Source organism: Crotalus tigris, unplaced genomic scaffold (genome assembly GCF_016545835.1).
Source record: "Crotalus tigris isolate CLP2741 ecotype Arizona unplaced genomic scaffold, ASM1654583v1 scf7180000017545.3456711, whole genome shotgun sequence".
Taxonomy (NCBI): Eukaryota; Metazoa; Chordata; class Lepidosauria; order Squamata; family Viperidae; genus Crotalus; species Crotalus tigris.
In genome coordinates, this window is record NW_024096464.1 from 291,057 (window position 1) to 309,457 (window position 18,401).

The 18,401-nt window shown below is 33.4% G+C and overlaps 2 protein-coding genes across 2 annotated transcripts in view; both read right to left on the reverse strand.

Moving 5' to 3' along the window:
• The window catches only part of LOC120304206 (cytosolic phospholipase A2 epsilon-like), a 58,151-nt gene extending 49,835 nt beyond the window's left edge, over positions 1-8,316 (reverse strand). The window contains exons 1-2 of the mRNA XM_039334514.1: positions 8,228-8,316; positions 6,794-6,923 (exon numbers count right to left, since the gene is read on the reverse strand). Coding sequence (XP_039190448.1) covers positions 6,794-6,923; positions 8,228-8,316 — 219 coding nt within the window. The remainder of the gene's footprint in view (positions 1-6,793; positions 6,924-8,227) is intronic.
• Positions 8,317-16,209: 7,893 nt separating this feature from the next.
• The window catches only part of LOC120299909 (cytosolic phospholipase A2 epsilon-like), a 43,695-nt gene continuing 41,503 nt past the window's right edge, over positions 16,210-18,401 (reverse strand). The window contains exons 19-20 of the mRNA XM_039325257.1: positions 17,799-17,985; positions 16,210-17,096 (exon numbers count right to left, since the gene is read on the reverse strand). Of these exons, the coding sequence (XP_039181191.1) occupies positions 16,873-17,096; positions 17,799-17,985 (411 nt within the window). The 3' untranslated portion in view covers positions 16,210-16,872. The remainder of the gene's footprint in view (positions 17,097-17,798; positions 17,986-18,401) is intronic.

Here is an 18,401-nt window from a genome sequence, read left to right on the forward strand (position 1 = left end):
GTCATCAGCTTAGAGTCTTTATGTTGCCACAAATGATCCAAGTCCAGTTCCTCTCTTGAGATCCATTGACATTTTTCTAGCTCCAATTTAGTGCTGACCATTAGTTGACTAGATTCTTGTATATAGGCTATGCAGCAGTTTAATGTATTGTCCTAATCCTTTGTACCTGCTATTAATCTAGTCATTCAAGAGGGGGGCTGGATTTGGATCATTTGTGACAACAAAAGGATTCTGACATGCTTAACTCTGCTCCCACAACTCTGCCTGCTCTTTTCTTACACATAACCTTTAAATAGGTTCATATAGCACTGATGCAAGCTAAATCACTCCTTAATTCAGCCTTTGGAGAACCTTGCTTACATTCATCCACCTTGTCAAATTACTACTGAGGTAGTCCTTGCTTACCAATCTTTTGTTCAGTGACCGGTCAAAGTTGCAATGGTGCTGAATAAATGATATTTATAACCATTCCTCAAAATTACAGCTGTTGCAAACAGCAGCTACCTCAAGAAAGGCCAGGACAGGCATGCCTTGTCAACAACAAGAGGAAGAAAATAGTGAAAATCAGCTGAAGGCAACAGGGACAGAAAGATGGAGGAATGTAGGGTGGCAGAGATGGCAGGGATAGGGGAGGGCATGGGTGGCCAAGGGCAAGGTGGCCAGAAGAGCAAAGGTAGGGGGCAGATAGATGGGTGGACGAATTGAAGCAGAGGAGAGCATGGAGGGCTGGGGAAATGTGAGGAATCTAACTCTCTGATGGAAGAATTGGTGTTGTTGTGCACCCTGATTTTTTAAAATTTTGTTTTATTATGTGGATCTTATTGATTTTAACTGTTATTGGATCTAATAGTATTTTTTAAAAAAGAATATAAAACCCTTGATTTTTTTTCTAAATATTGGCTTTTAAAATACCCATTTGGACAAGAATTGGGAAGAGAGAGAAATATATTGCAGCAGTTCTGATAAAAAAAGGACAGGTGATTGTGAGAAAGGCCCATCTCTAAAGCAATACAGCTCCAAGAGGATATTTTTGAAATAATTATAAAATAACAAAATAACATGTTTGAAGAGAAAAAATAACAAATCAATTTACACTATAAAAAAAGATTATGGGACAGTAAGGAATTTTAAAAGGAACTGTGCTAGAAACACACTCCCTTAAGAATAAGCTTACTACAGTAAGAATGTAGAAGATAATGTTTTTCAATGGTTACAATATAATTAATATGACTGAACTTTCTGAAGATTTTTGTCTGTGCTTACTGAAATATTTCAAAGTTTATCCAAAGCTACATGCCAAAGCCAAGATTCGACTTCACAGTCTCCTAACTTTTAGACTGAGATTAATTAAATCATATATTACTTATAGCCATATATTTTGCAATAGATCTGGCTACTGTGCACATCAGATTTACTGGGAATTATAATTTTACAATTATAAAAAACAAAGCTGAACACAAATGATGAACAAGTGTAATACCATCTCCTCTCCTTCTTACATATTGCAGAATTTCATTACTGTATTTCTAAATGTAGAACAAAAACAGAAAAAAATTCTTCCAAATTTGATGCTCAGCTCTGGGTTTGAACATAAAATAAATTTAAAATAAGTATCTTACAATTGGCTGAAGACATACTAAATCCAAGCATTTATTTCTTAATTAATGGCTAAAAGGAAACCAATAGGGCAAATGTGTATCAAAGGGGGAAGATGGCCAATGTGGACATGAAATCAAAGTCTGCCCTTTGATACATGCATGCAATGTCAAACCATAAAAGCGGCAGGGCTTCAGCCATGCTGTTGCAGCCATCATCTTGCCTGTTTTCACATACACACTGTCCCAATGCCACTATACAGTATAAGGCATTAATTAATTTGTCTGTGATCAAAAAGAATCCTCTGAAAATGTGGATTCTTTAAGTATAATTATTGATTTTCCCTGATCAATCGGGGAAATAGAACTTTCAGGCTCACAAGGAAAGAGCTTGTGTTATAATACTAACAGAATAACAGAATTGGAAAAGAACTTGGAGGTCTGCTAGTCCAACCCCCTCCTCAAGCAGGAGAACCTATACCCTATACCATTTCAGAGAAATGTTTGTCCAATCTATTTTTTAAAAAATCCCAGGGATGGAGCTCCTATCATTTCTGAAGGCAAGCTGACCTATTGATTAATTATTGTAACTGTCAGGAAATTTCTCCTTCTTTCTAGGTTCATTCTTAGTTAAAATTATTAGTTGATAGTTTAGAGCCCTTTCTGCTCTACATACCAAGTAATGTCAATGTGGAATTTAATTCTTGTTGGATTGTTCTAAAATTACTCACTGATGTTGGAATATGTGTATATAACCTGCCAAAGTTTTTAAACATTGGAGCGAAGTCGACAGAAGTTGGGATTTATGAAATCACTCAGTCTTCTTAAAGAAAATTAAGTTTGTTGTAAATAAAATTAAAGAATTTAAGAAAATTCTTATTAAAGAAAATTAACAAAATCAAGTTAATCAGATCTGCATTTCTCTCTTGATTATAGGAAATAGCACCCTATTATTCAATCAGTTTCAAATATGATGAGGCAGAAGGCATCATGGAGATTAGAATATGGAATCTGCCTCTGTCAGAAAATGTGATCTCAAATATATTAATAAATTTGAAAAATATAGGCCTCCTTCTCCATTAGTGGCTTAGAACGAATATCCTGAGATCGCTGCATGGTTGCTGCCAGTGCAATTATTAGCCTGACCTGTATTTTTTGTTATAGCTTCCCTTTTCTTCTGCTCCATACCAGCTTTAAGCATAAGTGGGTTATTGTTTGTGCTGGAGCAAATATTATATCGATATTTTTTGAAATGTGTTTCAGTTCTGTTTAAATGACTGTGCATTCTACTTTTGAGAATGAAATTATTCTTTTTTTGACAATTAGTTTGTGAGAAGTGCATGATGATACATGAATATTTGTTATCTAGACAATAAAATGGTTTTTTAATCTCAATGCAAAACATCAACTTAAGGAAAGTGCAATCAAGGTCTTTAGTTCTTGTAGCAATAGTCAGCGTTTCAAATTAGGGGTTATAAATTATGGATACCTTTATGATGTTGTACCTAAATTATGCTCATAAGGCAGGATATTATTAATGCATACTTACAGATTATATCAGGGTGGCCCCTTTTATAATCTTTTTATGTTTGACCATCCCAATGAAGCGATGACCTAAATCCAGAAAACTAAAACATCAGCAAACAGGCACGACAATAGAATTAAAAGGGAATTTCATAATCAAGACAGCCACGCTAATAGTTAGTGACTTTCAACTTAAGGAAAATGCAAGCAAGGTCTTTAGTTCTTGTAGCAACAGTCTACATTTCAAATTAGGGGTTATAAATTATGGATACCTTTATGATGTTGTACCTAAATTATGCTCATAAGGCAGGATATTATTAATGCATACTTACAGATTATATCAGGGTGGCCCCTTTTATAATCTTTTTATGTATGACCATCCCAATGAAGCGATGACCTAAATCCAGAAAACTAAAACATCAGCAAACAGGCACGACAAGAGAATTAAAAGGGAATTTCATAATCAAGACAGCCACGCTAATAGTTAGTGACTTTCAACTTAAGGAAAATGCAAGCAAGGTCTTTAGTTCTTGTAGCAACAGTCTACGTTTCAAATTAGGGGTTATAAATTATGGATACCTTTATGATGTTGTACCTAAATTATGCTCATAAGGCAGGATAAACCAGTAATAAACTTTCTTCTCATATTAATGCATACTTATAGATTATATTAGGGTGGCCCATTTTACATGGCCCCTTTTATAATCTTTTTATCTCTGACCATCCCAATGAATCGATGACCTAAAATCCACAAAACTAAAACCTAAAATTATTATCCCCCCAATAGGAGGTTAATGCATAATTATATGACACATATCATCTAACTGTAAGAAGTGTAGAAATTATTATTAATGGCAAGCATTTTTTATTAACAAGAAGCATTTTCTTGTTCCACTTCTTTGACTTTTTTTTTTTAGTCCAGATTGGTATTGTTTAGACTGGACTTTTTTTTTTTTACATGATTTTTTTTTTAAGACTGAACTTTCTTTTTTAGTTCAGATATGAGTGTTGGTCCTCATAGAAAGCTATTTTATTTTAGGGAGTTTCATTTCAACTGCTGCCAATCATTGGCTGCAGTTGTGACCTTAATCTTGAGGCTATGACAGGACAATCTGACAGAGTGTCAATAAAAGTCAGGTGGGGCTGCCACCACGCAGCGAAACCTTCTCCCTTTTATGTCCATTGTTTGTGCAAGACCTGCAAAAGAGGGGTAGGACATTTGTCACATGGTTGAGTTTGTAACCCCATCCCTTTTCTGCAAACATTCTCAGTTTTGAAGCTTGTTTTCAGAGCTGCTTTAAATGGGGCATGATGAATGTATACAGTATAGGTTTGATCCTCCAAGGCTTTGAATAAAGAGGAGGAGAAAACTTTTAAAACTTCAAGAGAAAATGGAAAACATTTAAATACTGAGAATTCTTCCTATTAATAAGAAAAACATCCCATTAATGACAATAATTCCCACACTTTCCACAGTCTGATATGTCTCTTATAATTTCTTCTGCTGGGAATAATAATGTTGAATTTTATTTTGGAGAATAATGTGGATTTGAGGTCATCAGTTGATTGGGATGGTGAAGTTAGTTAGCCCACTGTATAACTAAAGTAGATTTGGATTTAGATTTAGATTTTTTAGATTTGGATTTTTTTAGATTTAGATTTATAGATTTAGATTTTTAGATATTTTTTTTTTAGAATTTTAGATAATTTAGATTTAGTTTGCAATGAATGTAGTACTGGCAGGTAGTACTGGTGGTGATTAAAACAAGCTGAAAATTGGAGTTTGGAATGAAAGTTTGGGCCAAACAGGAATGTCACAAGTGACATTTTTATAGAGATAAAAATCTGCAAGTTGGCAGGCACAGCATTATGATCCAAGCCCCACCATTTTTATGCACACGGTCTTTACATCTCAAGCAAAGCAAAATCTTCTTTAAGAGTATTTGGACTTGTAAAATCATTTTTCCCTGCTGTTTTGGCTAGTTCCCTTCTCCCTGTTTTTAATCTCTTGATTTTTGTCTTTACTGGTTCGTCGTTGAGTTTTTTATGTATGAGTATACTTTGTATTCTGTGAGACAGCTAATAAAACTTTCACATAAAAAAACAGAATTATTTGAATAAGCAAACTCAGAGCCAAAAATCATAGCAAAATGCTGCAGAACATGTTATATACTTAAATATATATTATATATCATTATTTAAATATATATTGCAGGTTATCAGTCAGAGGAAAATGCATGATATGCTAATAACAGATTTATATAACATTGTAAAATATTCAAAAGCATCATTGGTAAAGGAGTTAATAGATGGAACAATAAATGGGGGCATTTATATGTAAATTATTACAGTGCTTACAGATGACAACCTTTATACCAAATTACACAACTTGCAAATAAAATGTAGGTCCAAGATCTTCCCATCTGATCTGTCATAATGTAATCCTTCTGTCTAGTCAACTATCCCACAATATTCTTCACATTTACAATTTGCCTTGGATTTTTAAGCAAAAGAGATTTGGGAGGAGAAACTATCAAAGACATTTATTGCCTCTGAACATTCTCCTCACTTCTACATCATTGTTTACAATGTAGTTGACAATTTTTCCCATTTCAAATTAATAGCTCTGTGGGAAAAGACTGTGATCCTTCCCTGCAAAATGCGTCCACAACTCAGTTATAGAAGCTGAACATAGCTTGATATGTTTTTTTTCTCTCTCTCTCTCCTACCCTCCCCAACCCCACTTTTAGTTTTCTTAAATATCTATTTCAATCATGCTAAGGAAGAATCGATTGGTACTTACCTCATTAGCTTAGCCCACATCCACTGCTACCTTGAGTGATTTCTAATATAGCAGCTGAGCTTCCACTTGTAACTCATTTTTTTTTCTGTGACATCATTTTCCTGAACCAGACAGAACAGGAAAGGGCTGTTGATTTGCATATTGTACATCATCTCAAATCTTGTAAACTGTTGTTTTTAGTGATTTCTGTTCAACCATACAAACACTTGGTGTGCTTTAATAAGAGTGATAATGTTTTCAATAGTAGTTGTGTCAGGGGTAGCATTTTTATTTTATGGCCAGGAACACCAAGTAATCTGCTACCTGTTAAAAAATAACTAGAATAATTACTAGATGAAATTCAAATGAGTTTCATTTCCCTTAGATTTAATTGCATTATTATTTGCATTTCAATTTAATTAAAGAGCAAAAGACTCCTGGTAAAATTTTCAATTTATTGTTCAATGCAATGCCCTTTGGGGGAAGAGTCAGATTTTTATAAATATTTCAAAGGCTAACAGGATCAGGTTCACATACTTTAGTTTTCTCCTTTGGCTTTGATCTGGTTTCTTAGGCATCTATCATACTTCACAGGAACAGGCTTGGTGCAAAAAGTACAGAATCTTAAATGCTGAAAACTCAAGCACTAATTAACTTCCACCGCTTATTCTGTATCAGTTTGGTGACACTTTAGCCTGAAGTTAAAAGCATTCCCAAATTTCATTTGCTCAACCTCTGAAGTTTCCCCCAATCAGAAACCCATTGCACAAAACAGCAAACAGCAATGATAAATGTCTACTAAATTTTGACAGAAAAAGTACATTAAAACAAGAAATGAGTTTGTACACCTGTTAGGAATGGCAATCTGCTCTCTCACACATTCTGGGCTCACCTTCTCTGATGAATTCGCTCTATCCCCATATTTCCTTATTTGGTGAATCTCAATGACAAAATAATTGAGAAAGAAAGCTGAGTTTTTGGCTACAAAAAGTTTGCCTTCATGATTTTGCTGTGCATACTGTCTGCCAAGTAGTGGAAAATTAAATCAAAATACATATTATTTCTAGCAGAAAAAAAATTATATTAGAAAAAAAAGACAACAGAATCAAATATTTTCTAAATTGTGAATATTGATTATGATGATGATGATAACTTTTATTGACATTTTTTTACTAGGGGCACAACGGCACACATTAAAAATGAAATTTAGTTGCTTGCTCTCAAAGTGTACACATACATAACACACATTTAAACATAGTATATACAACATTATATAGACCTGCACCCTTACATATCAGTAACATATAAATATTAATCACTATCCATCTTGAATAATAATGGAAGGAGGAAGCTTTAGAGCTCACAAGGTTAATATTGTACAGCACAAAACTGTGACTGAATCTGGATTTTTGCTTCGGATACCACGGAGCCTCCTCCCAGAAGGTAACAAGGAAAACAGGTCGTGAAGAGGATGTGTCGTGTCCCAAACAATCTTTTTTTATATATAAATATTTTATTGGTTTTTAACTATAACAATCTCCAGTACCTGGTGTACAGCATATTGTCTTGGTTTATATTTTAACAAGAAAAAAGGACAATAATAATTAATTAACAATCAATAATGATTAAATTTGATAATTCCATAATTAATATATTAATTAATGATATATTTCCTTGATCTTCCCTTCTCCCATTTGTGTTCTCCTTCTTCATTATTAGCCAAAATATAATTCTTAATATTTTCAATATATAAATGATTAGATATAGGCATTTTTTATATTTTTACAAATAATAATAATCTCTCTATATAACATTTTTTCAGCTTATATTATTCTCATAACCATTGTCATTAGTTCAGCATGCATCCTATTTTTATAATTTTTGTTTACGCTTAATTTCCCTTATATTCAATCCAATTCTTATCAGCCATAATTTCTTCATATTAGTCATCTAACTGTCCAAATTTTCCCATTTAGGTACATCATCCCAATATTTTATGTCATGCATTATAAACATACTATACTTTTTATCTATCTTATGGTATCTAGATATAACATCCTTTTTAATCAGTTTATATTTCACTTATATTAATAAAAGTTACATTTTTACATTTCATATATTATAGAACATATTATATTACTTAAATCTCTTATCCTTCTTGTTATAAAGCCCCTTTATGTTCAAAATTCTCTGTTCTTTTAGCCATATTCAAACACATGTTTATTCACATAATAATCCATCTGGTAGGGTGAGTCAAATCTCTTGTATCTGTCTCTGGTCTTCTTCTTTTGCCGAGTAATTTTCTAAGTTGATGTAATCCGCTTACCTGGCAGTTCCTGTACTTTTACAAATGTTGTTGGGAATACAAAAGATAAAGTAAGTAAGATGAATGCTTTCTGACTCCCAAACTTTCATGGTTCTCCTGATAATTCTATAGTCCATTCCATTTTTCTTGTTGTATCAGAACCTTGTAGATTTTTTCCTGTTTGTGTTAAATTGTAATTCTTTTCCTTTGTTACTTCATCAGTTTGATCATACTCTTCTAATTTCTAGCCTGTTGTCTGATTTATTTGTTCATTCGTTGTTATTTCCTGGGTGTTTTTTAATTGTAGATTTAGATTGGAAATATGTTTATTTAAATCATCAAAGTTTGAATTTGTTTTGAATTTCCTTGTGGTTTGAGTCTATTGTCATTTGTATTTGTCCTAACATTACATATATTTCCTCCTGGAAAGTATTTATCTTGCCTTGAAGTATTGCTTCTGGAGGCCCTTGATTTTCCAGGCTAAGTCCTTCAAGAGAAAATATGGAATGTGGCATCTTGTCATTTTTTTATTGAAAAGTTTTATACAAGTTTTAACAACATCCCTCCCTAAAATAACTTCCTCCCTCCCCCCTCACTTCCCAGATCTGGTTACAGGGTTACAAATAAACAAGCAAATTCTAAATAAACTTATCCAACTATACAAATAACAAAATCAATAATGTGCTTTAACTCAAATACAAAACAAATTTAAGCAAATTCAAAAAATAACAATATAAGCAATTCCAAATTAAAAACTAAAAATTATTCATAATCTAAATAATACTTTTTAATCCCATATCAACTCTAACCCATATTTACTCTACATGTAATTTATCCATCTTCTCCATGCTGAGGTGTATATTTCTTTTAAACAACCATTCATCCATAATAAACACAAAATTTTCCCTCCAATATACCAACCAACAAACTTACATTCAATAAACTTGGCTATTTGCTTTTTTTCCCACCCCTAAGTAAATCTATTAATACCCTCCTACTTAAGAAGTTTCAGCAAACCATTCATCTTAATCACTAAAATTCTCACCAACAGAGATCATTAGAATTTAAATTCTTTTACACATTTACCCATAATATCTCATAATTATTTTTATACACTTTAAATTAAAAATTTATAATATATATACTCCCAAATATTTAATTACATCTACATATTACACGAATCATTCACTATTCCTTTAAAACATCTTCTATTTCAAAAAACTACTACAAAAGTTCATCATTTCCTTTTCTTTATTCCAACATCCGCCTTCTGCTGTTCTTTTACTTTACATCTATAGGCTGCACGAGTCATTCTCGGTTTCTTTAAAAAATCTTCTGTCACAAGAGACTGCTGCAAAGATTCAACCTGTATATCTCCTACATCCAATAACATAGCACCCTCAACTGGCTGCTCTTCCAACTTTTCTTCTATTATCTCAGGTCGTAAAGATGATGGAGAGCCCACCTTCAAAACAGAAGTGTAAAAATCTTTCGCCTTTGAAATTGTATTAAGTCTATGATATATCCCCGCATAATTCACCACTATTCCAGCCAGTATCTCCCATCTGAGCCAGACCTGTCGTTTTTTGAGCTCATCAGCCAAAAAAGCAAAATCCTTTCTTTTTCTAAGAATTTTTGAAGGTATTTCTTTTAAAATTATAACATCTTGAGCTGCAATTTGAAATCTCTGCTTATAAAAAGCCTGTAAAATTTCATTATGAAGTGATCTCCTAGAAAAATAAATAACCACATCTCGTGGCAAATTCCTCTGCCTCGCAACCCTTGAATTAACCCTAAAAACTTTTTCCGTCTCTCTCAGTATTTCTTCAGGCTCAGCCCCCAAAATGAAAGCTATATCTTTTGCCACCACTTGTCTCAAATCTTCTTGCGTGTTTTCCTTCATTCCCCTTATTCTTAAAGCAAATTCCATGTCTCTATATTGTAACATAATAATTTCATCCTGTATTATTTCTACCTTATTTTCTACTTTATCAATTCGATCTTCCAGTTTTTCAAAATTTTCCACAACATCATCAATACGATCATCCAGATGATCTATATGACCAACAAACTTTTGAAACACAGACACAATGTCCTCTCTCAGTTCCCTAATTTTATTTTCAAAAAATTCCTCCATCTCTTCTTTAATCTGTCGTGCCTTATTTCCCAAGGCATCCTGTAAATCTTCAAGTATACATGCTGATGACGATGGAGAAGGTGCTGGTAACTTAAACTGAACTTGCTGAGCTGTCTGCATTACCGGGAAGATCAAGGCTTTAAAAACAATAGAAGTTCCGAGACACTTTGAAGCCATTTTATTTTTAAGACCACTTGTTAAAAAGTCTGCTAAAATCTTATAAAATCAACAAATACCAAAAAAGATGGGAGGAAAAAAGACAAAAGTCCCCTTAAAAGAAAAAAGAAGATTCTTGCATTTTATATAAATACAAAATCTGTTACATTGTTTCAAATAGAAGTTCCGGTCCTTTCACTCAAAGAATCAACATCTCAGCACCATTTTTCACCACTCTTAATTGAAAAAAGGAAAAGATAAATTCTTTTCCAGAGTTAAAATCTCGAAATAATCTCTCCTGGTCAGCTCTGTCTGCTTTAAATTTTACTCACAAATTCATTTTAAGCGCAGATGTGGAAGCAGCGTCTAGCTTTGCCCTGGAGGAAAATCAGGGCAAAGGCATCCTGGAATGTGGAGGACACCTCAGACTCTGGGAGCTCTCACCCTCTGACCACCAAAAAAAAGCTTTGGGGTCTCGGGAAGCTCTACCACTATCTGAGGAAAGCTCACCTCCTCCCCTTTGCCCGGGGAGAGAGGTTCCAAGCCGCAAGACAGCTGTTGCTCGCTGTTTCAGCTGGCTTTGACACATCCCAGGGTGGACAGCTGAAAAAAGCCGCCATCGGCGCGGCCATCGCCACCGGAAGTTGCATCCTGTCAATTTTTGATACATATATTATATCCATGTTTTTCCCCCCCTTCAAATAATCTTTCATCAATGCTTTAATTCAAAAGTCAATTTATCAGTCAGTCAAAATTACAGTTCAATGTGTTAAGCCACTTTAAATCCTTCCTGTAGATTCTTCTCTAAAAGATTAGCCAAAAAGCCAAGGTTTTTCTTTTCCATAAACAGTTCTTAGATTTAAACAACAGTCCAGGTGTTGTTGTTTTTTTTCTCTTTCAGACACTTGTTAATCTTATAGCTGGCTCTTCCTTCCTAACTGTCTTCAAGGTTATTTGCAATTCAAAGGAACAGCTTTTTCTTTGTTTCTAGGCATTCTGCCAATTTCTGAGTTCTTGTTAGTGTTCTATTCTCTGACTCTCCTCTAGATGTTAGCAGTTATTTCTTTTTTCAGTTTTTTTTAATCAAAAAGTTATTTTTGTTATATATTTTTATAATTCTATCAAAAAATTCTTTAAGGTATAATCTTGACAGTTTTTTAGTTCCTAGATTTGTCCAGAATGTAGTATTTTAAATCAAATTTTAATATATCTCTTTCCTCTTTTAATATTAATTTGCCACTTCCATCTGTAAGGGAATGGGCATATAGTCCCCTTCCTTTCTTCTAATTTCTTTATAACCGTAGCCTTGTTCACTTAATAATACTATTTTACATTGCTTTTTGGGCAACCAGTCAACTCTTTGTACCATTACTTTAATTTTATTACATTTTACAAGCTCACTAAATGAAAGAACACAAAAAACCTCAACCAACTTGATAGCAATCACATGACACACTGACAAATGTCCTCCTCTCAGCTTCCACAATTTTGGCCACTACTGTACATATTGTCCAGTCCCCTCCCCCAGACTAATTCCTTAACCCATTTAAAATGAAAACTTATGGTCAGTGATTCATTATTTTTCAGTTTTACTGTTTTTGTTTAGCTTTACAACTCAGTTAAGCCAAAGCTTTTGTTTTTGGAGTACTATTGTTTTATTCTTAATTACAGTACATGAAAAGATAACTTTACTGGGACAGACAATCTTTCTGACTTGAAAATATATCTTGTAAGGTGTCTGTTGGCTAACTTAAACATGTATTTCTGAGGTGATTATATGACCATATGTGATTTTCTGTAAAAAGTAACTTATACAAGGCCTGATCAGTGCATTTTGTAAGTATATGAGGTTTGATGATGCTAAACAGAAAAATACCTTGTAGATAAGAAAGTTAACATTTAGGATTTACTTCATCCTGCAACATTCATCTTGCAAAATAAATGACATAGTCTCCAGATATACGAAAATATTCCAACTTACTTTGTACATTTTGAACAATTTTCTTAATATGTATTATCCATTTTAATAATTATCACTGGGATAATCTAGCAGCATCAGAACAATTTGGATCATTTTTTTCTTAGTGTATCATTCACAGTGAATTTAATATCTGTCTTCCATTGTTGAATAATATCCTGTTTAGGTTCAGCATCTATTTGATCATGCCATTTTTAACACATTTAGTCTCTGAATCATATTTCAGAAGCAACTTATTTATAAGTCCTTGCAAATGTTCTATCTTGTCTTACAAATATTTCAAATTCAATTAACCTCTGAGCATATTGCCTCAATTTTTTTTTTTTTTTTTTTTTATTGAAATTTTTCAAAAGTTTTACAAATAAAAATCCACCCCCCCCTCCCCAACCACCCCACCCCCCCCCCGACTTCCCAGAACTGAATATAGGATTATTTAACAAATATTTTAAAAATAACATTTGCAATTTATAAAATAATTAATAATAATAATAAAAATCACAGTAATAATATATATAGAAATAATATACATAACATAAACTTTAAAATGAATAATATATACTAAAAAAGAAAAAAAATAAAAAATAAAAAGAGAAGAGAGAGAGAGAAAGAAGAAAGAAGAAAGTAGACGAAAAATAAAGCATATATATATATAAAAAAAAAAATATATGAATAATAATACATTAAAAATGTATATATATAAAAAAGAAAAAGAAGAAAGAAAGAAAGAAAAAACAATCATTACAAATTATAAAAAGGCTAAATAATATTTTTCCATATCCAAATTATGTTGTATAAAATTTATCCATTTTTCCCATACCGCAAAAAATTTTTCTTGAGATTGCTCCTTTAAGAAAGCCGAAATCTTTGCCATTTCTGCCAAATACGAAACTTTATGAAACCATTCTTGTAAAGTAGGCAAAGATTCCTTCTTCCAATATTGTCCTATTAACAACCTAGCGGCTGTAATCAAATTTAACATCAATATAACCTCCTTAGCATCACAGTCAATAACAATACCTAGTAAAAATAATTGCGGAGTAAATTTTACCCTTCTTTTAAAAATTCTTTGAATATTCCACCATATCTTAATCCAAAAAGCTTTTATATGCTTACACGTCCACCAAATATGGTAATAGGTAGCATCCAAATATCCACATCTCCAGCATTTCGGCTGTAGATTAGGGTACATAATGGACATTTTCTTTGGGTCAAGGTGCCATCTATAAAACATCTTATAAAAATTCTCTCTTAAATTTTGCGCCTCAATTTTATAATCCCTTTGAAATTATACTACTCATTTGAAACTAGTATCTTATTGAACAATCTGGCATGTCCCTCGCTGCCAAATAGCAGGATCATTTTACCAAGGTCACCTTGCCCCATAGATTTTAAAATTCCATATTCAATCTCATTTGGCCACCAAACCAAGGGCATATTGAAACAGAGGACCCTGGATATTACTACTCAATATCCTTGATATAGAGACATTTGATAATATCTAATCCTTAAATGTAAGGTGACCAACTTTTTTACAATGAGAAGGAGGACACAAATAAATTGAAGAAAAAAAGTGAGTCTAATGTGTGCGTGTGTGCCGTGTCATGTTTCAGTAAGAAGTAAACAAAGCCACTTGCGTGCGGCGTACTCTTACATGTGGCGCACTCTCTCAAAACAATTCTCCTGTGCGGAGCGCACGTGTCTCATAATCGCGTCTCGCCGCACTGTACCGAGCCTTGACGAATCGTCATGTCAAATACAAATACATCACATCACACGCAACGGATGAGATCGGCATCGATCGAATACGGAGATTTACAGATTAGTCTTCAAATATCAAAAAGGAGGACATGTAGGAGGACATCTTTCGAGAGAGGACAGAACTTACAAAAGGAGGACTGTCCTCCCTAAAGGAGGACAGTTGGTCACCTTATTAAAGCCTAGAACAAAAGTGACTTTTAATTTCACCTATGGATGTGACACAAGACCAAAGTACAGCCCTCACCAAAGCAAGATTTAAGCTCCTGGATTTTATAGTAAAACACAGGTGATTTCATCAAATATCTTACCCAGAGATGATATGTATATTTGGCATACCAGAAATAGAGAACACTCACATCCTCTTGGACTGCTAACTGTATGTTTCAGCTAGATCACAGCATTTAAAATCATTAACTGACTGGAGAGCCCATTGGGATTATTAGCAGGCTATTTTACCTCCTTCAAGTTACATAGGCAATAAGACAGACTGCCAAATATATAGTGTAAGCCATCCAGCTGGTGGATTTTCTATCAAGATCAGCTGTGATCTTATCTATTATTTCACTGAATATTTTTATATATTGCAATGCACTGTTACTTTATCCTACTTTATTTTATATGACCATTTGATTAATCAATAAACTATAAACTAAACTAAATCTGAAGCTATCAAACTTCTCACCATTTCAAGAAGAAAATCTAGAATAAGGTTGGAGCACCATCTGTAGTTATTGTAAACTCATTAGCTCCTGAGCTGCAATGGACACAGAATTTCTGAAGCTACTTTTTTCCTTGAGCAATCCATCTTCCAATTCATTTCAGCTATTAGGAAGCTTGGGGAAATTCCCACCAGTTTTTGCTTGCAGGCAAATGGTATTTCTTGCAGATATTCCAGTGCATCATTGTAGATACTTTACCATGCATTTGGTGTCTGTTGCTATTTTTCTTAATTCTGGCTTTGTATGCATTTGTTCTTAAGGATTGGCCTTGTGCAGCCAGAATTAGCCCCTCTGTCTCTTTCTTCAATTTTTCTGCTTTTAGTCATTGCCATGTCTTGCTATTATCTGCTTTGTCTGCTATTTTTTTAACTACCGGTCATGTTAATACCTGGCCTTGCCCTGTCTCTTTTCTATTCTTTTTGGTTTGTTGCATAGTCAGCCAGATGTTCAGACTGGATTTGGCATTTTATCCACATATCGAGTACTTCCAAAGGACCTAAGATTATTATTATTACAGCTCAGCAGAATAGTAAGGAGTTCAGAGTAAGAAAAACAAGTTGCTTGTTAAAAATCTGCAAAATATCCAGTTGGTGATGTCTGGCATGTCAGGCAAGTATAATAATTAGGATACTAGAACAGCCTTCTTAAAATTAATTGCAGTGGGAGAGTCAAACCTATCTCTGGGCAGTTGCCAATCAAAGTGCAGAGATTTGCTTAGAAGTGGTTTTCTGAATGAATTCCAAGGAGTAGAACATAATAATCACAATGTGATGCAATCTTTTTTAAAAAGTAAACTCTGTGAATGTGTGCACAAGCATGTGGACGCCTTTAAATCAGTTTTTGATTTCTGGCAATTGTTTAGACTAGTCCTTGCAGTTTTCTTGACAATGTTTTTTGGAAGTGATTTGTCTTAGGTCTGAGAATGACTTGAGGCCATCCAGCTAATTTTATGCATCAGGTGGGATTAGAACTCCTAGCTTCTCACTTTCTAGCCTGATGACTTAACCACTACATGAAACAGGCTCTTGATATAATTTTGCTATTGTTTTTCATGACTTCGGCTTTGGTGTATTTCCATATAAATATTGATTACTTAATAACATTTTCAAATTGCTACCATACAGAAAGCACCATGCAGAAAGCGAGTTCTTAACACAAGGGTTTAATGAGTAGAAGATCCTAAGAGGTACAGAAATAATAACTATAGCTTTTTGAACTAGCATTAAGAGTATAGAATTCAATTTGTGCCTTCAAGTCAGTTCTGATTCTTGCTGACTACCCCTGCAGTTTTCTTGGCAACTTTTTTCAGAAGTGGATTTCCATTGCTATCTTTCGAGGACTGAGAGAAGTGACTGGCCCAAGATCACCCTGTTGACCTTATGGCTAAGGCAGGACTCAGAGTCTCCAGGTTTCTAGTTTCCTGCTTTAATTACTACACCACTAGCATAGGCTTGTAACAAAAACAAGTCTATAAAGCATAATTTCTTTATGAAATTATGATATATATTATGCATTTGCAACTTCATGTATTGCTTATTTTATAGGTACACATCTCAATTTACCTTAGCAACATTCAAATCAAGATTTAATAACTTTTAAAATAATTCAATAAACTTATTTGAGTCACTGTAGCTTAGACAAAATAAAACAGATTGCAATTTATAATTTTTATTTAAATAAGATTGTGTGGAGTAAAGAACCATGTGCATTATAATTATACTTGTAATTAAGAAAATTTTTAATACCAGAAATCTGAATAAATGGAAGACACTGAAGTGGATATAATAATCCAAATATGCAATTAAGACTAAAGTACAATTCAAACAACTTGAATTACTTTACATTAGCTGTCCTTTTTTTTAACAGAGCTTGGTATTCTTATGTGTATGTTTCCTTTTACAAGACAAAGAAGGCAATTTCATGAAGATGACTGAGATAATTGAGCCTGTTTCTTCTGTTCTACCACTTTATGCAAAACCTGCAAGATTGTGTTTGCATTATTTTGAACATTATAGTTGGTTAGATTTAGCAGCTTGTTAAAATCCTCCTCCTGCAGTGAAACCTGTCTTGTAGAATATGGTGAAAAAGCACTTGAGATATCAACATTGCCTTGTGGCAATTGAGCCGCATTACGTTCTATGCCTGCAGAAGAAAAAAGAAGACACACTAATTATGTATAAAAATATGACATGGGACTGAAACTTGTATTTAATTGATCAAACTAATGCCAATCAGAAACCCACTAGAGGAGATAACATAATATAATGCTCATACATTTCTGTTTTCTAAGAAGGAAGAAGTATTAATGGCAATTTCTTCATATATTGATCTAATCACTTTTTAAAACTATTCAATTTGGTAGTCATCTCTAGAGTATGTTTCATACATCACTCAAAGTCTTGTTTAATACTGTTTGCATTGCAAACTAGGATTTATAGTCCACAATAACTAGTTTCATACAATATATAAAGTGAAATCGTACTATGGTATTGTGTAACGAATGAATGCAGGTTTATATACTGAAGCTGAAAATTGTACAGGTTAATGATGTGCTGTCTTTCCATATGTTCTGAATCTTCCACCATTCATCTTATTTAGATGAGCCAGGTTCTAGTGTTACCAAACATGAAAATGAGTCATTTGTTTTCTCCACACAATAAATTGTTTTATATAATTTCTTTTTTCTGACTAAAAAAATCAACTGTGATAACTTCTGTCAGATGAGCTCTTTCAGTTCTTTGGTCAATGAGTTTGTCCTGGATCAGGCAGCATCTAAACATGTTTAAGATCAAACATCTACTAGAAATGTACCGTACTTTCTATTGTATTGTACTATTAACTCACCGGGTGCAATATATCTTTGGAAGGTGTCATTCACTAATGGGAAATAAAGTACGATGGGTGCTTCAGGATTATTTGCCTCTTCAAAGACATAGCATTCTTTTATATTTTTCTTTTCTTCTTCATTTAGTAAAATCTTGGGGAATGGGATTCCTTGTGCTGAGAAATATGTGGAGGCGTGTTCCAGAGGCTTAAAAAGCACAGTAACAGCCAAGGTTAGCAAGTGCAAAAAGAAATCCAAACAGGATTTTTTAATACAGACATTGATTTGAAACCACAATGTAATAAGTAAAATGAAAACAGTCCTGGAAATCCCCGCTTCCTTTCTTTATGCTGGCTAATATTCCTTATTAATAATTGTTTATTATTGGATCTGAAGTTAAAGTTGGCCAGATGCTGAAATTCTGAAATTCAACAATATTAGGAATGTTTTCCAAACTTGCAAGGTAATCCTAATACTTTAGAAAAACAGAAAAATAACTTTAAATAGTCTAGGTGGAAGTAGGCTGACGATAGCAGGATCAAAGTTAATAGCAATTTATTTTGGGGAAAGGAAAACAGACACACAAGTCTAGGATGGAGAATATCTCACTTGAGAAAATAATT